At 44.4% G+C, this 24,375-nt stretch overlaps 1 protein-coding gene across 4 annotated transcripts in view; it reads right to left on the bottom strand.

Annotated features, from left to right (window-relative positions):
* Nucleotides 1–24,375, bottom strand: part of EDC3 (enhancer of mRNA decapping 3) — a 51,741-nt gene that overhangs the window by 4,212 nt on the left and 23,154 nt on the right. For 3 of the 4 annotated variants that reach the window (XM_033851995.2, XM_019949599.3, XM_019949604.3), the window contains 3 exons: nucleotides 17,798–18,133; nucleotides 4,531–4,684; nucleotides 684–901 (listed from right to left, as the gene is read on the bottom strand). In XM_033851995.2, coding sequence (XP_033707886.1) covers nucleotides 684–901; nucleotides 4,531–4,684; nucleotides 17,798–18,133 — 708 coding nt within the window. Of the gene's footprint in view, nucleotides 1–565; nucleotides 902–4,530; nucleotides 4,685–17,797; nucleotides 18,134–24,375 lie in introns of all 4 variants that reach the window. The other variant, XM_073801246.1, reaches the window with a different exon arrangement.

Below are 24,375 nucleotides of genomic sequence, written 5' to 3' on the forward strand. Positions count from 1 at the left end.
AAATGTCTAAGTCTGCTACCCTCCACCCAACCCTCCAATATTCCGTCTTCCTTCCCTGCTTTATTTGTCTCCGTAACACTTACTGCCATGTGACCCGAAAGAGATATTACCTGTCATCTGTCCTAAAAAGAATGTAAGCTCCACGGAAGCATGGATTAAGAAAAAAAATCTGGGACTTCCCTGGTGGCACGGTGGTTAAGACTCCATGCTCCTAATGCAGGGGGCCTGGGTTTGATCCCTGGTCTGGGAACTAGATCCCACATGCATGCCGCAACTAAGAGTTCACATGCCACAACTAAGGAGCCAGCGAGCTGCAACTAAGGAGCCCGCCTGCCACAGCTAAGACCCAATGCAACCAAATAAATAAATATTTTCTTAGGAAAAAAATCTATCGCCATATCCCCAGTGTCAAAAACAGTGCCCGTTCTGTAAATATCTGTGAAATGAATAAATAGGTCCCCACCTCTCCATTTGAGTAGTGGGAGAAGGAGGAGGGTGAAAGGGATAGGAAGTAGGCAAGTGGACACCAAAGGTATTTATTTCCTTAGACACTAAGACTACTTACGGGCAAAGCATTCTTTACACTTGTGCTTTTCCACCTGTCACCACTGGGCGGCACCGCCAGACCAATGAAAGCACCGAGGACGGAGAGGGCCTCAGCCCAGCTCTGTGCAAGTGCTCACCTTTGAGGCTAGACACTTGTTGGCCCTGGGTCTTGCTGAAGAGAGAGAGTTCGTTGGTAATGGATTCCAGCATCTTCACGAAGTTGGGCAGGAAGAGGATGACCTGGACATCATGGTTGGCTAGGTGCCTCCCACAGCTGATACCCTGAGCCCCCTTCACATGGGGCCCACATAGCAGGGCCACCGTAGGCCTCTGGTGAACATTTTTGGGATTCAACCTGGAACAGAAGGCAAAGAAGCGTTATCAGCTGCAGACTTGCCAATCCCTTGCATCATATACCAGGCAAGTGCGTCTCGGCACCTACTGCTCTCAGAGTTCTCGCCAGTCCCAGGTTCCAGAGGGGGATGGACAAAACCCACTGAAGGCCAGGTTTACAGGGTGGCACTCCCACTGTCCCACATACCGGTGTCATGTCATCTGCTGGGTCCTCTCATTAGGTAGTTCACCCAGATCTTGTTCCATATAACACTGTTGCCAGAACATTGCTTTCTGACCAAGAACACTTACTGTTCTCACCGTATGACCTATTAGGTCCAAACTCTTCTTAGCAAAGAGGCTTTTCTACCTCTGCAGCCTTCTTTGCTCTTCTTCCCCAACATGCCTGCTCCACTGCAGGAACACTGGTCTCATCATTCTCTGCTGCACGTGTAAGGTTCTTTCTTGCTTCTGCTCAACCTATTCCCCCTGCCCAGAAACCCCTTCACTTGTGAAACTCTGACCCACCCCTTTTACGATTACTCTGCCTCAACTCCTAAGACACTCACAGCAAGTACCAAAGACGGTAGTTCTAAATCATCCTCAATCAGTTGCCAGTCCAAGTTCTCTTTACTGAGCTGCCAGTAAGCTAATAAGGGCAATGGTGTAGATACTAATAGTACCTATTTCATAGGACGCTGGGTGGATGAATGGATGTAAAGCACTTGTAACAGGAACCGACACACAAAGTACTCAATCGATGCTGGCACTGTTACACTACTGGTCACAGAGGAGGCAGCAGGCAGGCTAGGGGCTTCCCGGCCTCCTAGGCTGGTAGCGGCCTTGGACACCCACTTCCTGACGAAGTCACTTCCAGCTTCCTGCCGTTCAAAGCTGAGACCTCTCTGGTCTCAGAGAAGCCACAAGTAAGGAGGTTTAGAGGATTAGCCCTAGAGCTGTGCCGGACTCAGTCTGCCCCCAGGGCAGGAAGGGAAGGGGAGATGAACAGCAAGAAAGAGGCTTAGGCCCCTGCTTAGGGGCGGAGCAGTGACAGTCACTTACTCTTTTTCCCCAAAGAGAGGAAGACAGATGTTGTCAAGCCAAAGAGGAAACCCGCACTCCCCAAATAAATTTGGGGCAATCTGGTAATGTACTTTACATATACACCAAGTCATTCATTTCCCTCACCATGTTTGCATCTTATGGAAATATGACGAGTACTTCTCCCTTCACGCAGATACTGCCGAGTTCTGGCATCTGATTCACCCGTGTCTGTTCCCTAAATGGACTCTCCCTCTCACAGAGGCATCCCCATCAGAGGACTCAAAACGGACCACGGCACCCACATACCCAACGGCAGGGTCAGAGTATAGGCACTGGAGACCTGGCCCCACCGTGAACCAGCAATGTCACGTGGGCCAAGTTTTTCTGCTCTCTGAGCCTTAGCTTTGCTCATCTTAAAACCTGGGTTACTATTTACCTTCGAGGTGAAGCTATGAGGATCAAATTAAATGCTGTTGTGAAAGTGCAGTGAAAAAATGCATGGTACTTGACATACATGAAACTGATTACCGTGGTAACTGCTGCAAACGACAGGAGATGGCCCTTCTGAGAGTTCAGACACTGAAAGAACAGACAGGCACAAGGACAGCCACCTCCAAGAAGCTGACTAGAGGAATGTGACTTGGGGAGGACATTCAGATCCTGCCCCCAAACTGCTGGGAAGCCACTTAATGGCCTCCAATACTCCCAGGAAGAGGTTATTCCTCAAGTTGCCCCAATGGCTGCTCTGGGAGAAGGTTCTACGGTCATCAGACCCAAGGGCAGGATACTCCTTCAGAGAGCAGCTTGCACTACTTCCTAGCCTTTGTGGTCTCCACTGGCTCTTTCCTGGCAGAGGAGAGGCCAGGGAACCAGGTTGGGAAGCAGGCCTAAATCAAGGGACAAGGAGGAATGAACACAATGCTATAGGGTGAGGGGAGAGGAGAAGCAAGGAGGGGACATCTCACAGCCAGCGTGGATCACTTTAGACACCACTCCCCCACAAGGCTACCAAAGTCCTCCTCTTTATTGACAAATACAGCAGATACCTATCAACTCTAATCGTGCCTGCTCTCTCAGCATCGCCATTGCTGACCATCCCTTTATTCCTCAAACACCATTCCTTTGGTTCTTAAACACTACCCTCTTGGTTCTCTTACCTCTCTGGCTTTAAACTTTCTTAGCTAGTTTGGAAGGCTCCTCATCTCTTAACTCTGCTTTAATGCTAATGTTCCCCAGAATTCCACCCTAGGCCCTTTCATCCCTTTACACTCTCTCCTTAGAGGAGCTTGCCTATTCTTATACCGTGTATCAGATGATGACTTCCAGATCTTTATCTTCTGCTCAGACCTTTTTCTAAACTTCAGATCCCGACTGCCAATGGTTTACTGGATGTCTCACAGGCCTCCTAAACCCAACATATCCAAAACAAAATCCACCATCTCCCCCAAACCTGCTCCTCTTCCCACATTCCTTATCACAGTGAATGCTATCACTATCCAACCAGATGTCCATGCTAGAACGCTTTAAGTTCAGTGATCACTGACACTTCACTTTCTGTCACCTTCCATATCCATTCAATACCCTGCCCTGCTGATTTTACCTTTAAAAATTCCCTCATCCACCCACTTCTCTGTTCCCTACTTCCCTGCTTGGGGCCACCATCACCTGGCCCCTGACTCAGTTTTCTAACTGGTCTCATGGCCCCAGTCTTGCCTCCTCCATTAATCTACTTGGCCAAAGTCGCCTTTTTAAAACACAAGACTAACCGTGTTACAGCACTACTGAAATCCCTTTAGCAGCTCCCTACCTCTCAGCTGTACCAAAGCCCTACTTTCCAGCCACACGAAATGACTTATGGATCCACGGTCTCCTGATCCTTTCTGCCCTCGGCACACGCTTGTTACTTTTCCCCCTTGCTCTGTAGGACTCAGTTTGGATGTCACTGCTCTAGGAAGGGTGAGTGGCTTCTCCAGCCTGGAGTAGAAATGTGGCTTCCTGGAGAGGCTTCTGTTTCCTCTACCACAGCACTGGACTTTCTAGAGACCTCACTAGGCTACTGGAGGACAGGAGCAGTATTTTCTTATTCTTTGTATCCCTAGCCCTAGCACAAGGTCTGGTACATGGTATCAGTAAACATCCACAAAACTAAGCACTGCCCCTGATATAGCAGCCTAAAAGGGCAAGTGGAAAGGTACCAAAGTCTAGCTCTTACACCCAGTTGTCAGGGTTGTTCTAGAAGCTCTCAGGTATGGAACTCAGGATTGATTTTTACCCCAGCCCTCTGAGTGAATGGCGAGTTCCAAAGGCTGGGTCTCTGAAGGTTCTTAGAAAGCAAGCCTCTGGTAGTCAGCAGGAGTCTGAGAGTCAGCTGTTACCACGAAGGAAGGATCAAAGGGTGGTTTGCTGGGAGAAGAATGAGGACTTCCAGGACAAGGGTGAGAGAGGCAAACAAAAACCTTGTAGCATCCAGGAAAGTGACTTCACAGAGGTACTCACGTTAGAGGAGCGGCCACGGTCTGATGAACTCTGTGTGTGACGCACTGTGGTGGTGCTGAGGCAGAGCAGCATCACCCCACACTCAGCCCCCACCGGTCTGGAGGCATTTACCTGTTGGGTCCTCCGAGTAGGGTCAGTGCCATCTGACTGGCACACACGCCTGTCATCTCCAGTCTCCGCTCCAGAGTCAAGCCATGCTTCTCAGCCACAGACAACAGCTTTTTATGCAGCTCATAGGAAATACTTGGGACAACCAGGCCAGAGTCTGCAGTTTGAAAGGAGGTGAGGAAAAAGGGCAAGTGATTACAGGAAACCAGCTCCACAAATGGGTGTAGTTGATCTGTGAAAGCCAAGACTTTAAGACTGACCCTCCCCAGCCCATCTGCCTAATCTGGGACTTAGGCATGCTATGCAGCTCTCCACAGAACTCAAGCAGTGCGTGGGGAACTAAGTAACAACCCATTCAGGTTACCACAGAGCAGGGATGAACTTAAACTCTCTTAGAAGTGTAGCTTTAGACCACAAAGGCCAAATCCATGAAGATGTATTTGGTTCTATCAAGAAAAGGCTGCAATCTATCAACCACATTAGAAGAAAACATGCTTTTCTCAAAGTGGGGGAAATGCCATTCCTGGCAGTGAGGTTTTCCTCACAAGCAGACCCCTTATCCTTCCCCAGAGTGGAACAGACACTAGCTAACCCTCCTGACCCTCTTGGTCCCTGCTGTTCAATTTCAAGGCAGGATGATTTGTTCATCCCATCTGCTCCCCACATCTTCTTCCTCCTACTGTCCTCTACTTAGCCCTTCCTTTTGGCTGAAGAAATTCAACTAGGAACTTGCTTTCTTAAATAATTTTGTCATTTTCTCCCCATTTGGGGTGACTGTAACCCAATACTCTTACCACAGGGAAAGAGTACACGGAAAGTAACCTATGGCTTGCTTTAAGCTACTCAGAAGAATCTTTTACTCACCATAAACAAACAGAACTCTATAAAGGTTAGGGAGAATCACAGTCATTGAAAGTACACCATGGAAAGTACTGATACCTGTTTTTACAAGGTCAAAGTCTGCAGCAGCTGGGTACACTTGAAGGAGTCCATAGTATTATACGTATCAGTAGCAAGGTGCCGTTTCAGGGCCCAGAAAACCAGGACAGGAAAGAAACAGCAAAGTCAAAAATTGTGATCTTTTGCCTTGACAGCTAATGCCGTCTTACAAAGGCTAGAGTCACTGGGCTGGCCCCAAGGGAGTAAACCCTCTGCCAAACAGCCCCATGTGGCCTCACTGGCAGACCAAGAAACACAGATTCCAATCAGCAAGTCATCGTGGGATTGCGTGTAATTAGTTTTGTCTGGCTGGATCACATGCCTTTTTAGATCCTGTGTCCTCATCTATACTGGACTGTAAACTCCTCAAAGTAAGGAAATAAGCCTCTTACCTCCTCAGCCCCCACCTCAGTTATACTGTCCCAGCTGTAGTTATTTACCAATAGAGGCAAGTTCTCATCAGGTACTCAAACGTATAAATGATGCAAACCTACTGCTATTTCTAGTGTGGCTCTAAGGCAGAAGTTTTCAGAAAGTGTGTCATCATCCTGTTGGTTCCAGAGCCCTGTACAGAAAAACTTTTCTTCCTCACTGATCCTTTCGGGAGAAATTTCTTGAGGTTCTTTCTATCACATATCCAATCCTTCCTACAGGGATTCTTAAAACCACACAGAATTCGGCTGTGGCTGTACATTTTAACAACAGAAATCCAAGCATAAAGACTGAACTTAAAGCACCCACATCTGTATCCTCTCAAGGGAAGGCAAAATAATAATAACTTAATGTAATAATAAAATAAAAACCATCTCCATGTCAAAATTCACACTATCCTGTCGGTTAATTGACCCCTCCCACCTGTATGAGTCCTACTCCTGCCTGGGGCAGACAACGAACAGTGAGCTTTGCCTCTCCCCTCCCCCTTTGTGAAATGTCAGTCATTGATATCCCGGATGCCGATGCTGGAGGCTGTAGCCTGACCCTGACCTTGCAAGTCAACCGCTGATTAAAAGAGCCATTTCTTATGGCCTGCTCCAGACAAGCACATGTTATCAGAACTAATCAGGAACCACTGATAGCAGTGTGAAAAAGCTGAATGAATTCTCAGGAGTCCTAAGCCACGAACAACCCTAAACCTGTCAGACAAGTCATGCACCTGCCTACTTCAAACACCCTCTTCACCTGCAGAGTCACGCAAGGGAGAGCTTTCCCTCAAGTCCGTGCATTTCTTCACCTACGTACTCCCTTCCTGGTGAATTTGAAACAGGTCAGGGCAGTGAGTCTTGGGCCTGCCACCCCACTAATCAAACTTTCTTTCTGGGACTAGGTCTTGTGCTGTGTGTACCGGACCCCCTCTCCGGTTCTGAGGGCTCTCTGGGGGCAGGCTGAGTGTTTTCTGCTACCTTTCTCCTCAGTCTTGGGGTACAAAACTCATGGCACAGGCGGAGAGTTTACTCCACTCTGGCTGGCTGAATGCTGCAGCTGGAAACTGTGTGTCTATTACATCTCACTGACTTGTGCTGCAGGGAAGGGGTCCTGTTGATGAACTGGCATGTTTGGTAGCCTAGGGAAAGATATGGCCAGGAATCCTTCCTGCTTAGTCTGCCGGTCGCAGGGTCTAGGACTTCACTGTATTCTACTCTGTATCTCTGACAGGAACATGCTAGCACCACAAAATGTTCCTTTTCAACATTTACACACGGAGTCCAACCAGTCAGACTGGCTTATCAGAAACAGGCAGAGGGAATAAAATAAACTCCAAAGGAAGGGAACCAAGAACATAGCGTGTAAACTGCGGACAATAACATCACCAAAGCCTGAACGTGGGCCAAGCCCAATCATGTTTCCGTTGGAAGGTGGATCTTTATTGTTTGGGAACCAAGGCAGTAACATTCGTTGGTAGGGCTTCTCTTAATATTAATATGTACGTTAGAGCTGTCGGTGAAACAAGAGATAGATATAATTATAGCCAGTTCGTGACAAGCAGAGCACTTCTTAGGATCTGATTAATCTTAGGATATCAAGGAAAACGGCTTAAGCACACCCAGTACAGGCCAAGAGAGAAGATGCCTCCTCCCCGCACAGCTCATTCCACAGCTTGAAGCAGGGCCACGGAGCCTCGTGTGCTGCCCCTTCTTCATGTCTTTCTCACTTCCGCACTGCTCCTTACAGTACATACTATTTGGGGCCTTTCCCTCCCTTACGGACACATATGCATGTCCTCACACCCTCCATCGCACTTCCCCACCCTCAAGACACCTTCCAGCACCACGTCTAAGCCTTCCCCTGCAGCCTCTGCATGTACATTCCCTCCCTGTCCTTCATACCTCCCAGCCTTTCTGTTGTGTAACAAGGCTCCCACAACAAAGTGTCATCTCAAATCCAAACTCAATCCTCACACTGGCATGGACTTTTAGTTGGAAAGGCTGTGTGTATCCTATGTCTTATCAATGAGGAGCACAGCCCATTACTGCGCATGGGGATTTCTCCAGGACTATGAATTCTGATTCCATTCTGTGGTGGTCACACAACTGGGTGGCGATATCAGACGAGTTCTTTTTTGGAGTATAAAACAACTGGTAAACTCATACCTTTAGACCCAACGTACAGACAGCCCCTGTAGATTTATATTAAGGTTGCCACAAAACGCAATTTGGTGTCAAGAGTACCTCTGAAAGAAGGATTTATTACGAGAAACCTAAATACCCCTAGTACTCTTTACTGGGGTCCACAAGGCATCCCGTGATCTGGCCCCTGTGTACTTCAGCCCCTTTACCTCGGGCCTCAACCTGCACCACGCTCTGGGCATCGGCGCTGCCTCTGGTTCCTCAGTACTCCAGGTTCCTCCCAGCCTCACATGCTTTCCCTCTTCCGGCACTCTCTTCTCTCTTCCAATGCTCCCTGACACCACACATGGCAGGTTCCTCATTCTTCAGGTCTCAGTTTAAATATCCCTCAGTCTCAGCATGCTGCTTACCTGCTTCACTGTACTTAATACAATTTGTAAATAACTCTTTTTTCCTTTTGGACTATCTACTTTGCTGAACTGTAAGCTCCCTGAGGGCAGTAACTGTGTCTGTCTGGTTCACTGCTGTATCTCCTTCCTCTCCACTGTGCCTTCAGCGCACAATGCCTAGTGGAGGGGCTACATAAATGTGTTGAATTAAAGAATGAATGTGAAGGAAACCTGTATAACAGCCTCAGGGCATTCCTCTCTGCAGCTGGCTAAGAGTCCAGCTGTAACCAAAGGCAAGTGTGGGTAAGATGTTTCTGACTCTTTCCCCACTTCTTCCTTCCCTCATTAACAACTAGAACAACCTCCTATCCACACTGGACCTCATTCCCTCAGGTTAAAGCTCTACTGGAACAAGCTTTGGACTCAAGAGGTAAAGGACTTCCTGACAAGATTACTCACTAATTACAAAGGGGAAAAGTATCTTTACAAGGAAGAAATCTGTTGGACAACACCCTACCAAGTGATCAAACTAGCCTCCGTGATGGGACAAAGTGACACTGTGTACTGTACGATGTAATGCTCCAAGAGAGACAGAGTCCCACCAAAATCCTGGAAAAAAGATTTAACGCGAATCACATCAAAAGGAAACAATCAATAAATCAAAACCAATGGTTATTCTGCAAATCAACTGGCCTAGACTCTTCACAAATGTCAATATCACAAAAGACACCAGAAGTTGTGGGAACTGTCCTGGTTAAAGGAAATGAAAGAGATCTGACAACTATATGTAATATGCAATGGCTGATTAAAAATACAACTATAGGGACTTCCCTAGTGGCGCAGTGGTTAAGAATCCACCTGCCAATGCAGGGGACATGGGTTCAAGCCCTGGTCCGGGAAGATTCCACATGCTGCGGAGCAGCTAAGCCCGTGTGCCACAACTACCGAGCCTGCGCTCAAGAGCCTGCGAGCCACAACTACTGAAGCCCGTGCACCTAGAGCCCGTGCTCTGCAACAAGAGAAGCCACTGCAATGAGAAGCCTGCGCACCGTAACGAAGAGTAGCCCCCGCTCACTGCAACTAGAGAAAGCCTGCGCACAGCAGTGAAGACCCAACGCAGCCAAAAAATAAATGAGTTAAAAAAAAAACAACTATAAAGGACATGATTGGGACAACTGGAAAGCTCTGCATATGGAATTAGATAATACTTTTGTATGAATTTTACATTTCCTGAGAGCAATCTTGTAGTGTGCCTGTAGAGAGCAACATCCTACTGAATACATACGGAAGTATTTAGGAGTGAAATGTAATGAGTGCAACTAAATCTCAAATTGTTCAGGGGGGTGTGTGTGTGCATTTATATAAAGTAAATGTGGCAAAATGTTAACTGGTGAATCTAAATGAAGGACATATGGTTGTTCATTATACTATTCTAGCACCTTTTCTGAAAGTTTGAATTTTTTTTTCAATATAAAAAGTTGGAGAGAAAAAAGAGTAAAGTGCCTCCAAATGTGATCAACAAATGTCTGCAGAGTAATAATACATCAAGCCAGTGGGGGGGGAATGGCAGGAAACAATAAATAAAAAGAATACGAAAACAAACCACATTCCCAGTCTTACAACCTAGCTGGAAACAAAAAATATATATGTGCAAATATCAGAGAAAAAAACTGTTATCCTGAGCACAAGTGTAAAATAGGAATTTCAAACCAGGAGCTGCAGGTAGTGTCAAATCCTCAATCTGAACCATGCCTCGCAAGACAGACAGAATTACAGTCACAATGATAGAAAAGGGAGGTGGCGGAGGAACCATGAACAAAGTTACAGAGGCTGGAAGGGTGTGACATGAGCAGATGAAAACTACCCTGCTTGGAGTCCAGAGACTGACGTGAAGGATAGTTTAGAGTAGTGGGCAGGGCCAGACTTCAGAAGGCATTAAAAGCCAAGTTGTTTTATACAGGATGAAGTTGACAGGGCTAGAAAATGAGGGCAGAAGGCCATGTAGAATTGATTTCAAGGGACAAAGGGAACCTGTGGTGTAGCATAAAAAAGTACAAGGTCGGGCTTCCCTGGTGGTGCAGTAGTTAAGAATCCTCCTGCCAATGCAGGGGACATGGGTTTGAGTCCTGGTCCGGGAGGATCCCATGTGCCGCGGACCAACTAAGCCCGTGCGCCACAACTACTGAGCCTGTGCTCTAGAGCCCACAAGCCACAACTACTGAAGCCTGTGTGCCTAGAGCCTGTGCTCTGCAACAGGGGAGGCCACAGCGGTGGGAGGCCCGTGCACCGCGACGAGGAGTGGCCCCCGCTCGCCTCAGCTAGAGGGAGACTGCACGCAGCAACAAAGACCCAACGCAGCCAAAAATAAAATTAATTAATTAATTTTTAAAAAAAAAGTAAAAGGTCATGACAATTTCAAGGACCACTGAGAGAATCCAGAGTCAGAATGAATACTGAGGATAAAGGAAAACTCCTTGTCAGAAGGAATCACTGTGTTATTAAATTAGAAAAAAAAATGGCCTCCAGGGTTCTTTCTAGTCATGATTTTTTTTCTTTTTTTTGGCTGCGTTGGGTCTCCATTGCTGCACATGGACTTTCTCTAGTTGTGGCAAGCGGGGGCTACTCTTTGTTGCGGTGTGCAGGCTTCTCATTGCAGTGGCTTCTCTTGTTGTGGAGCACGGGCTCTAGGTATGTGGGCTTCAGTAGTTGTGGCACATGGGCTCAGTAGTTGTGGCTCGCGGGCTCTAGAGCACAGGCTCAGTAGTTGTGGGGCACGGGTTTAGTTGCTCCGCAGCATGTGGGATCTTCCCGGACCAGAGCTCAAACCTGTGCCCCCCACATTGGCAGGCGGATTCTTAACCACTGAGCCACCAGGGAAGCCCTCTAGTCATGAATTTTTATGAGAAGTAAGAGGCAAAGATGGCCACAAAGTTTCATGCTGGACACTTTAAAAATGGTGATTCCACTGAAAGAAATGGGAATGCTAAGGAGTCAAAGATATGGGAGGGGGTGAATGACTGACTTAGCTTTGATATGTTGAATTTAAGGAGGATGACGGATACATTGAAATCAAACCCCTTCCTTGCTCTGGCCAGACGCCTGTGGCTGTGAAACGGCAAAGGGCACATAATAGCAAAAAAGATCACATTTGCAGAGACCAACTCAAGTTTCTAAAATGACCAATTGGTACCTTCAACAAAACTCAGGTGTCAGGCCATAATGTGCTGGCTCCAGATCCCCCAGCCCTTAGTTTGAGTTTAAATTCTTAAATTAAAAAACTCTGGCAGCAAGTTGCCATGAGACCTTTTCCAGTAGGACTGTAGGAAGCACAAGTGTTCATTACTGGGGGAAGAGTCTAAGCCAAGACACCTGTCTCAACAGTACTGCTCTAAAACCTCCTGAGTGCCAAGGACTACAGCCAAGCCCTTCAGGCTGATGACAAGTGTCCACCTGATTATCCAAGCCCAGAAACTCTGAAGGATTCCACATTAAAAGAACTTACTACTCCCTCCACTCCTGGCACTGGAGGATCTGCTAGAACCTGAGGTTCCCAAAAATCAACCAAGTCACTGTCAAGGAGGTCTGCCTGCAGAGACACAATTTCAGAAACCAGGCTCATCAGCTCTGCTCAATGAAAAGCTGTGGCGGCACTTGGTGCAGGAGCACAGGTATTGTTAATGTAGGTTTTCTGGTCCAGAACACCTTCTAGAATTTACCTCCTCATGTCTCCCCTGTGGCTCTCTTAGGATAAGAAATGTAAAAGAGGTGCCTCCCTGGGAATGGCATCCCTGTAGCACAGGGTCTAATCTGTAAACACAGGAAGGGGAATGAGGGTTGAAGGGAGATCAAGGAAGAACCCATGTGGGTTGGGTCAATGGTTTGAAAAAGCAATGGGATCATGACCATTTCCACTGCAGCAGACACTCGAGTCTCCGCGTGAGAAGGATCCTCCTCGTGAGCACGATAGCCACTGAAGGCAGTCTTCACTATCCTCAGGGTAAAATTCTTCAATGGCCACTTCTAAGCTCAAAGATTTCTTTCTTTCTGAATTCCTTTTGAACACATAAACAAACCCAAAACAGATTTCCTGATTACCTGTTCTTCAGGAGGTAAAAAACACTGCTCATCTTGAAAGCATTAGGACACATCTTGAGGGACTCTGGGGACAAGAAGTAGAGGAAGGCAGACAGGGTTCAGAGGCAGAAATGGAATGCCAGCTGTGGAAAACAACTGACAGCCTGGAATGGTGAAAGCAGAGCTTGTCCTGAGAGCAAGATACATCGCTACTGAAGCTCAAAGAGAAGAATAAAGAGGCAAGCCAGAAGCAGCAGAAACAAACCAGCTGTGGCTTCACTGGCTACTCCCCTTCAGAACAGAACTAGAACTGCTTTTACTGAGAAAAATGAGTATGGGTAAGTGGTGCTGAACTAAGGGAGCTCAAACCAGAGTGCCTCACTCAAACTCTGACTTGATCCTTTTGCAAGACAGTAAGCAGTGACTCTACTTCAGGTCATCTTCATACACTTGCTACTCCCCAAACTTCAGCAGACACATAGGGTGGAGGCTGAGGAACATCCTTCAGGCCAAGCCGATGGGACAACTGTGGAGATTCAGTGCCTGTACCAATAGCACCCTGTTGCCTCCCATCCAGCTTCTATATACTTGAAGACAAAAGAAGGCTACACAGTGGAAAACAAATGGCAGAAATTAAATCAGAATTTTACCTAAAATGAAGGGGTCTTGAATAAATGAACCTGAGAAGAATTTATTAGAACCCAGGGAATGAAGAATTCTAGACACTTTAAAGTCATTCCTGGTGGAAGATTTAATGAAACACTTAACTCCAACAAAATGAGGATAATAACAAAAAGGGGATAACAATGCAACCTCATAGAGATGCCATGAAAATTAACTGTGATAAGCATGTGAAGTACTTAGAATGGTGCCCAGCACATAGTAAATACCCAATGAACATGCACTATTATGACGGTGATCATAATGTTGTTTCTCCTGAACCAGGCACTTACCCTTCCTTTTCTGCCACCTCTAAATCTTGTACACACTTCCATTATTTGTCTGGTTACCCTATGTAAGGCCCCCGAGGTGATGGACAATGACTTACCCAGAGCATCTAGAACGGTGCCTGGCACACAGTAAAAATTTTATAAATGTTGATGCTTTGAAGTAACTTTACTGAGACAGCCTTTGCACTTCACATTAAAGTCAAATATTGACTGAATAATAATTATAAGCCAGGCATTGCACTAGCTGCTTTCCACATGATCTCATTTAATTGCCAAATATTATCCCACTTTACAGACAAGGAAACAGGCTCAGTAGTCCCCACGTGGCTACATAACTCAATTCTCTGACCCTACAGAAGCCTCCTCATTGAAGCCTTTAATATTGAATAGTTAGTAAGTCCCTCAGTGTGGCAACTCTACTAATTGCTTTCTCTGGGCTCAGCCACAAAGCAATGCAAGAAGAAAATCACAAAACCTTGGCCCATTAAAACCTCATGCAATCTAACTACAACTGGACTCGCTGCCATTCTTCACACCCCACAGATTCAATGCCTTTGAATTCTGTTGTTCACTCAACCCTCTTCAACCTGTCTTTAATCATCAAATCCTATCAAATTCCCCTTTGTCACTTCTCTCACATCTCTGTCTTCCTTTCCATTCCGAGGTCCAAACCCCTGGCATATTAGTTATGTCACCAGTCTAACTTATCTTCCTGCTCTGGTCTCTCTCCTCAAATTCTACCCTGAATTCTATCATAAGACCAGTATTCCTAAAGACTAACAAATCTTCCTAAAGGAGATTTTGGATCATGTCTTTTTCAGAATCCTTCAGTTGCTCCTGATGGCCATAAAACAAAGGACAGCATTAGCACACAGGCTCTCTGTGCTCTGGTCTAAAGCTATTTTTAATTCCTGCTATTCCCCCACACAAAAATCTCTGTCCTGGCCAAACCAGCCACTAGCCAATCTCCCACACAGCCCTTTATCACACTACACAGCACCTGCCCAGCCTACCCATAAGTATCTTCCTCTTCCTCTCTGGTGAAATCCTGCCCATGCTTCAAGGCTTCTGTCCTGCTCCCTTTGTGAAGCCTTCCCTGATCAGCCCAGCCTTCAGGACCTCTCATGCCCCTCAATACCCAATGCATTTAACATCCACACTCTCACTGGACTCCAGGCATATATGGTATCTTTCCATTTCCTAGTACATCTTAATTACCTGGATGCAAGGACTGTCTTAGAGTGACTTACATGTAGTAAGCACAGTGTTCCGACTGGCCCACACTGTCTTAAAAATTACTTTTAGAATATTATGTATGTTGAGCAAAGATTCTTCTCTGAAGCCTTACCACTCTCCTAACCGGTGTTCTTTGAGGACCTCTCACCTCTGAACACAGAGTGCTCACATGCATCTAGCATTTTATAGGCAAACTTAACCAACATGTATGCAACCATAGGATACAATTATTTAGCAGCATAGGTCCAAGCTGGAGGAATGTCTGACCATCTGTTGGAGATAGTAGCACTGCTAAAGGACCCAAAGGGGCCTTCCAGAGAGAAAAGATTTGGGTTAAACAAAGAGCTAAATTTAGCTGCTTCCTGAATGTGTTTTCCCAATCAATAGACCTTTTATAACACTGCCCCCCGCTATGCACACAGTTGGCAAAGAGTATTGCCGAGAGGAATATGAGCAATTAGAGAGTAACAGCTTAGAAACTGTTGACACCACTCAGCATGCAGTCAATGTGTAGGACACCAGCAGCAGCTGCCAGAATCCCGAAACCCAAGCCATTGCCAAGTGGGTAGTAAACATGTTGTTCTTTTGCTACTCTGGGAATTAGCAGAAAATAAGTATTTGGGGTTCTAGGACATGAATGTCACAAGGCTAGATTGGGGAGCCAGCCAAACCACTCTCTACAACTGCAGATCTAAGCTGGTCTATTCCTGACGGAATACTAAAGAGAAAAGACTATATAGTCTAACTGCCATTAAACTGCCCTTCCCTTCTTATATCCTTCTTTCTCTTTAACATATCTGTATTCAGAAAGGAAAGGAAATGTGATCGATAAGGTTTATAGAGACTTTAACCTCTCTGGACCTCAATGTCCTCAATCTGTTAAATGAGAAAATTATACTAGGTGATCAAGTAACCTAACACTAACATTTTTTTTTGTCCTAGCTTGTTTCCCCACATATTCCAGATAGCTTGCCTCATTCGGATACTAACGTTTGGATAGTAAATCCAACTGGAAAAGTGTCCCCAGCCAGGTACTACGTGAATAACATTGAGTAAAAACCTGCTTTGAGACTTGTGCCTTGGAGCTGGAGCAGAGACAAAATCACCTGCAGAAGCTCCTCAGCAAGAAAACTGCTTGCTTGCTCTATTTCCAGCATAGATCCTGCTTGGCAAAAGGACTTCATTTCCACTCCTTATCACTGCTGAGAACAAAGAGGAAAACCAGATGGCATGAGGCTATAGGGCCTCTTGTACCCTCACTGCCATGCTTCAGTGAAATGCAAACTGGTTGCTACACACCACAAGCCGCCATACCCGAGTTCTTGGCCAATGCCTAGCACATGTGGTTTGTAGTATGTCTGTTAATGGCAATTCTGGAAAAATATGAGAGGAGGGAACTTTCACTTCTGTCATTAAACAAAATGCGAACATTAAGCTGGGGAGACAGGGTATGTAGGAAGAAAAAAATCCCACCTCTCCTGTTGTCTACTTTGGCAAATGTTTTCTTAGGCTCTTTTAGATCTGAGAATCTTTCCTGATTCTTATTGCTATTCTCCCTCTGTTAGCCACTTCACTCCAAGGCAGGCTATAATCTCCCCAAGCTCAGGAATTTCAGGGAAATCACATATGGCACGACCCAACCACCTCAGCTTCCAGAGAGTGACCTGTAAAGGCAGCTTATTTTGCCACTGAGGGCAGTAAAAAGGAGAGCAGTCAAAAGGGGATGGACGGTGTATGTATAGCTGATTCACTTTGTTAAACTAACACACCACTGTAAAGCTATTATACTCCAATAAAGATGTTAAAAAAAAAAAAAGTGGATGGACAGCAGGATCTGAGTATACGACCAGACCTGATGGACGATAGCTGCCTTTGAAAAGCTTAAAACCTGGCAATTTAAATTAAGCCTGATTCTGAGCTAGGTTGTTTGCCTTAACATAGGTGATAAAAATCAAAGGAGTTCAGCAACTCACACTGTCAGTGTCACTTAAGGAAACTACCTTAGTAAAGAGGCGTGCCTGCCAGAGTCTGATAGTGAAAGACAGAAATTAGTAGTCTTTCTTAACCTGACAATCTGTTTATTTCTTTTTTTTCACATGGAAGCTTTTACACTCAGCAAAACCAAATACAACAGAGCCCTACTGATGTTTACAAAAATGCCATGCCATATCTCTGATTTTCCCCCATATGTAACTAAGCTGTCTCCATAAATCTCCCTGTAACTGCTACTAGCATTCAAGGTTTATATTCCCTATATTCAAGACTCCAAGACTTCAGATGATTATTATACTCATTAAAATGATTGATTCCTCCTAAGGAATTGATAGCTCCTAAGATCATTTAACAACAATAGTTTCAATCTGTAATCTAAGAAGCCCAGTTAATAATAAGTTTGGGGGGAAGGGACAGAGACAAGGATGAGGTAGACCACCTGTCCTACAGCTGCCTCAAATGCCATATTTGAAGAAAAGATCCAAATGCTAAAAGAAAAAACAAAACCACAAAATTAAAAATCACTGAGTTAACAGATTAGGCTATCATACACAGTGACCTACCTAATTACCAAGGCACTACACTGTCACATAAGCATTATGACTAGCCAACCCTCAATGACCAGGGCTAGCAGGAGATGAGGACAGTGTAGTAAACAAATGTAATTTATTGAAACCCTAATTTTAGCCAATGGTTTCAACTACTCAGCTCTATTTCTTACCCCAGCAAACAACCAGTGAAACAGAGTTGAACTTCTGATAAAATCTACAGGCAGTAACAGTGAAGCCAAAGTGAAAATAGAGCTGACTATGTCAATCTAGATAGTCAGCCTCTATGCCTTTAGTTGTTAACCATAACATACTTAACAGCAGACCAGATCCTGCCAGGTATAGGATATAAATGGACATGTAGAGAAATCAGCCTCCACCCTAACCTAGTGGTAGGTAGGATGGCCACAGTCTCTAAAAGACAATATAATGGGCCAACCACCATGCCCCTTGAGTTAATTCCTACTACAAGACTCTGACTCAGAATCTGGGTCATTCTGTTTCAAGTAAAAAAAAAAAAAAAAAAAAAAAAAAAAAAAAAATGGAAGAGCAGCCAGTGGGATGTGGGGTTAACTTACCTGTGCAGAACTCCTTGCCCATGTTGTGGGGCACTGTGATCCGACGATAGACGATGGGCTCTGACTCCAGGATGTTCTCATCATGGCGGTACCGAGTAGGCCTCTCACTTGGGATGCCCCGGGAACGGGTACCACTTCTCCTCTCATAAGTATCAATCTCCTCAAACACAGCTGCTTTGTCAAAAAGGGCCAGGTTCCCTTCAAAATCAAAATCTGTATCTGGGATCTCCTCAATATCATCCCCAAAGCACTCGTCATCTTTATTCTTCATCTGGCCGTTCTTTAAGCCACTTTTCTTTGGAGTTGCCTGATTTGGGTGCCTGCTACTAGACGACCCTGGAGAAAAAAACAGGGACTAAAGTCAGTGTGCCCACAGAAAGTGCTGAGTATAAGTGGAAAATACATTAGTCCTTTGTGGACAGTGTTACAGGAATCAATGTGAAAATGGTATAAGGCAAAGCTATTCCTAAACCCATAAAGTAGAAAAAATTACCACAAATCTCATGGAATCATAGATTTTGTATATTACCCAACTAACAGTGAATATGAAATAAGCAGTACTCCTGGAAATCTTAAGCTCTGCTCTTCATAAGGGAATTAGTAATGACCGAGGCTTTTTTGACAACTGAATATATCAAAAAAGTGGAAGGGCAAGAATATAGCAGTCTCCTCCCACAGGTCTGGGTGGTTTGATTCTGAATGTACAGCAGTTAATTAACAGAGAAATACCCCCAGGGTAAAAGAAGGCCAAATCCTCATAACCTGAAGCTCATAGGAAGATCTCACTCAAGTGGCTCTGAATTCCATGCTTACCAAGCAAGCAATCTTCTGATTTTTTAACTCAGTTTCAGGCTAGACCCCAGTAGGAGGGAATCCCTGGGTTTAGACAGATTCCAGACCTTGAGCCAGATATACATCTACCACTATAAGTTGATATATTTTGACTTACAGGCCTGTTTTTAGATCTTTTGGTTAAGATGATCTCTTTTCTCAAAATTTTACCACTTTTGGGTAAGCAATTTCTGAACCATCAAATGATGACAAGGACCATACTGACCTGATCCTGTAGAGGGCACACCAAGATGCATATTAACACCACAGCAGTCAGTCACTCGCTGTCTCTGAAACTCTATTTGGCCACCACATATCAGTCAACTACTCCTCTAGCAGCCAAGGCAGAAGACCCCACAGAATTCTCCAAACCATCCCTTCCCAGAGAATCCTGAACTGAGTTAATAGTTTGATCCCCATCTGATCATCCTGAAAGGATGGACCAGGTGACTGGTATGGTAAATGGAACTGCCAACATAGTCTGGATAAACATAATGTACTTCCTTTTGTGAGAACAAGCTCCTCAATTATTGAAAATACTCAAGAAGAGGTTAGAATGATCATGAGCAAACCCCCTCACACATATCATCCCAACTATACTGCTCTAACTTTACTCACAGCAACTCCCTTCTATCCAATGGACCGTGCGTGAGTCACGAGACCTAGGATCTATCTGCAGGCTGTATAATCTTATACCTATCACCCAACTTCTCAATTTCCTTGTATGTAAAACGATCACTGTGGTACCCCCAGCAGGGTTTCTAGTACACAGCAGTCAGTCAATAAATATTTGTTTAATGTTATCAGTCAACATCAGCAAGATCAATTACAACAATTATTCTGAAAGATGTATACTGTGCAAAATATAACTCATGTCTAAGTCTTCCTAATGCCAAATATTGGTATGGAAAAGGGCTATACTGGCAGTTAGGATGAGATTTAGGCCTCTGAAAAAAACCTAAGGCTGACCAAAATTATGAAGGGGAGGAAGAGCTGGCTGAGTCACCATAAACAGCTGAGATTACGAACCACTGAGAAGCTTGTCAAAGTCTGGGTTAAGTTCTAGTTCCGATAATTTGATAAAAACATTTAGTGAGAGCATGCTGTGTGCCATAGCCAGGTACCAGGAATACAGTACATAACCAAGACATGCTACCCAAAAAGGAAGGAGGAGAGATATATAAGCAAATAACTAAAATACAATATAATGAGAATTATAATAGAAGTTTATATAAAGTGCTACAGAAATATGGATGAGAAACAGAGCTGGATTAGGAATGCGAGAGCAAGAATGAAAATACAAGGTCAGGATAACACCATTAGCAATGTATGTAGGCGAGGGAAGAACTAGAGAAAAAAGTCCAGTTTGCAGGATTATCAATGTACTGCCTCAATATTAAATCAATAGGGACTTCCCTGGTGGCGCAGTGGTTAAGGATCCACCTGCCAAAGCAGGGGACACAGGTTCAAGCCCTGGTCTGGGAAGATCCCACATACCGCGAAGCAACTAAGCCCGTACGTCACAACTACTGAGCCTGCGCTCTAGAGCCCATGTACCACAACTAATGAAGCCCATGCACCTAGAGCCCATGCTCCACAACAAGAGAAGCCACCGCAATGAGAAGCCTGTGCATCGCAATGAAGGGTAGCCCCCGCTTGCCCCAACTAGAGAAAGCCAACACACAGCAATGAAGACCCAACACAGCCAAATAAATAAATATATTTTAAAAAATAAAAAATATTAAATCAAGATTATTAGGAAATAGGTCTCTGGCCCAGGGGTCTCTCTCCAGTGGTTGTGTGCATACCCAGGAGTGCAAAGGATGATCCACTGGGATGCAGGGAGAAGATACTGAATATTTTATTTACTTTCTTTTAACTAAAAACAGGAAGAAATTAAGCCTTATGAACTTAATGTACAGATGGAAATTGGCACCCTTATGAGGTTTCATGCCACCGAATCACTGCCAGTATTCGAACTATCTGAGGAATGAATGAGGTTCCATAACAAGAAGTGTGCCCATGCAAGTGGATTTACATCAGAATTTTTAAATTGTGGTTAAAATATACATAACATAAATTTACCATTTAAACCATTTTTAAGTGTACCATTCGATGACATTAAGTACATTCACATTGAGCAACTATATACATTTTTAACTGCTAAAGCATACAAAAATGAGGGCTTCCCTGGTGGCGCAGTGGTTGAGAGTTCGCCTGCCGATGCCGGGGACGCGGGTTCGTGCCCCGGTCCGGGAGGATCCCACATGCTGCAGAGCGGCTGTGCCCGTGGGCCATGGCCGCTGGGCCTGCGCGTCCGGGGGCTGTGCTCTGCGGCGGGAGAGGCCACAGCAGTGAGAGGCCCGCGTACCGCAAAAAAAAAAAAAAAAAGCATACAAAAATGAGTAAGTGGCTTTAAAGGATTCCTATAAAAAAGCTATGTATTGGGACTTCCTGGCGGCCCAGTGGTTAAGACTCCATGCTTCTAATGCAGGGGGTGCGGGTTCAATCCCTGGTTGGAAAACTAAGATCCCACATGCTGTGCAGTACAACCAAAAAAAAAAAAAAGCAGCTATGTATTAAAGATAATACTAATAATGCAATTATAAGTGAACAAGAGAATGGCAGACATAACACTTCCTCTATTTCCCTTATAGGCTTCTTTAACCAGACTGTTTTAAAAATGTAATCTAATCAGATCTAAGAAGACAGCCTCCCAAATTAAAAAGTAATCAAGGTTATTCCAAACATGAATCCATATGGACTACCACTGATTAACTTCACCCTAAGTGTATACTCTACATCATAGCCCTGGGGCCAAATCCAGCCCAAAACACTGCCTGCTTCTGTAAATAAAGTTTTACTGGAACACAGTTACATTCATTTGTTTACATATTGTCTAAGGCTCCTTATGTGCTACAAAGACAAAGTTAAATGTTTGAAACAGAGACCTTATGGCCTGCAAGGCCTAAACTATTTAATATCCGATCCCTTACAGAAAAAGTTTGCTCAGTCTGCTCTACATCATGCCTCTCACAGGTATTCTCTCCAACTATGACTGCCATTAAAATAAAAAAAAAATTTTTTTAATTAACTGAATGTAACCAGAATTCTTTGAATCTCTGTTCTATTCAAGGTGTTAAGTGTGTCACTTGTCATTCAGACCTGTCAGCCAATACTATATGCCTGGTCCACCATAAGTAAACAAGAATCTCTGCTGAATTATGAAATCAAAACAGCCATACCAAAAAACAAAACAAAACAAAAAACCCCCAAACAACAAAAGCCTCGAAAGGGGTTATAAAAAAAAAGACAACTTGAGACTGTGAGAAAGAAAGGGAACCATCAAAAACTATGCCAAGTGTGTTGCGTGACTGAAAAGGACAGGAAGATGAAGTCAACAATGATACAAGAGGGAGTATGAGGCAAGGGCTTCACAGGAAAGCAGTTCAGTCATGTCCATTATGAACTGACAATGAACTATCCTGGACCTATCAAAATGACAGATGAAGACAAGCAGTTTATCAATGGTAGAGAAGACAGTAAAAGAAGCAAAACGGGAAATCATTTTTGGCTTGGCCACAGACTCTACAAACATAACTTACAAACCCACAGTTCTGACTTTAGAAAGTATCAAGTATTTTCTCATGCTCCCTCTGACTAAAGATCTTCCATTCATTCATTTGACAAAGATACACTAAGGATCAGCTATGTTCCAAATACTGTCAGGAAAGCAGATAGTGAAAAAAATTTCCAAGAGGAAATACTGACACCATAGGTCAGCAAGAAAAAGGTAAGAGAATATAAAGTAAATGAAAGGCAGGCTAAAATTCTCAGTTGTCTCTTATTCTTCCCTTTCCTCATACTTTAAAACAAATATTGGGAAGTCCTGGGTGAATAAGCTGTCTCAATACTTGGCTTATTCAGCCCAAAGGGCCTGGCTCTGTATTAAACTGGCCTTTGGCCACTAGAAGAGAAAAGCACTTCCTCTGGAAAAGATAAACAATGCTTCCCAGATTTCTTTACCTTTCAATTACAAGGGCCAAGTGTGTGTTAAGACTAGAGGCTGGCTGCCTTCCTGTGCCATTTTGCTGCCAGCCTTTGGCACAGAGGCCCTTTGGCCAGGACAACTTATAACAAACCCATTGTTGTGTAACACTCAGTGCCACTTATTTATTGGTTTTTGTCACACACATATTGTAAAGGGGAACTTTGTCCTGCACTTACAGCACGCTAAAGGGCACATGAAGGTCAAATTACAAATGTTTTAGTGTCGGACTCAATGGGCTTTGTGAGCAGGTTCCTGAGAGTATCTGGTACCTTCTTTTCAACTCCCAAATTCCAGGCCCTGGTAATCAGTCAACTTCTTGGGCTCCAGCAGCAGCACCAGGTTTTTCAAGTCTGGTGGATAAATGAAGCACATCCAAGGAGGTTAAGAAGTCACATTAGAACCACAGAAGGATCATGAAAACTTAGCAAAAAATAACTTTAAGGCCTCAGATAGTGGGATCACTGTTACACTAAACAGACCATATAACAGGCCTCAGGAGGTTTCCCTCTGCTCCCTGGGACTGATGCTCCATTCATCCACTTGACAAATATTCTAAGTGGTCAGTTCAACGACCAAAGTCACAGGAACTACTCTTTATAACCACCCTCCCACCCCCCCTTCTTTTACAATCTAAAAGAAGAGATTAAAATCTGCTTGTGCTAAAGCTCTCATCAGTGTTGGATTAGGTAACTAGAACCAACAAATCTGTCAACAACTTATTACTAACTCTGAAAGAACAATTAAAAGCCAGAATCAACCAGAGATTATAATCCTATAGCTTTATCAATCTACTAGTCTCAACATCAATGTACATATACCAGAGAAAATTTGATTTACAGATTTCTAATAAGAAAAATACCTAATCTCCATTTCTCACTTATCCATGAAACAAACATTAATAATCTACATTACAACTGTGGTGGGAAGAAACCAATCTACTTCCTTGGAATCCTTAAAATGCTACATAAATGCTAAGTCAGTCAATCTCCGGCAGACCTTTCTACTTATCTTACAGGGTTCACGGATCAGATAAATAAATGTAACTCTGTTTTCTATCACAAACCAATTCTGAGCCACATCACATCATCCAATTCCCAGGCCACAGACATCTTCCACACAAATCTGGATTCAAAAGAAATTCTCGAAAAGAGAGTCTAACAGTTTACTGCCCATGACCTTATTTACATGCACTTAATAATATAGGAAAGGGGAATGGATCAAACAGCGAAAGCAGAAGAAGCATCAACCAGAGTACACTTTTTTTTTAAAATTTTTTTAAAAAACTTTTTAGTTTAATTTTAGTTTTTGGCCGCATTGGGTCTTCGTTGCTGCGCACGGGCTTTCTCTAGTTGCGGTGAGCGGGGGCTACTCTTTGTTACGGTGCACGGGCTTCTCATTGCAGTGGCTTCTCTTGTTGTGGAGCACGGGCTCTAGGCACACAGGCTTCAGTAGTTGTGGCGCATGGGCTTAGTTACTCCACAGTATGTGGGATCTTCCCAGACCAGGGCTTGAACCCATGTCCCCTGCATTGGCAGGTGGATTCTTAACCACTGCACCACCAGGGAAGCCCAACCAGAGTGTACTTTTGAGAGTGACCCCACTTTTTACTATATCAGACTTGTTAAAGATCAAATAAATTACTTGTTTTGAAGTTAACTGTACTCTTTCAAGAGAGTTGCTATAATCGTTAGTAACG

This window comes from Tursiops truncatus, chromosome 2 (assembly GCF_011762595.2).
Source record: "Tursiops truncatus isolate mTurTru1 chromosome 2, mTurTru1.mat.Y, whole genome shotgun sequence".
NCBI classification, from domain to species: domain Eukaryota; kingdom Metazoa; phylum Chordata; class Mammalia; order Artiodactyla; family Delphinidae; genus Tursiops; species Tursiops truncatus.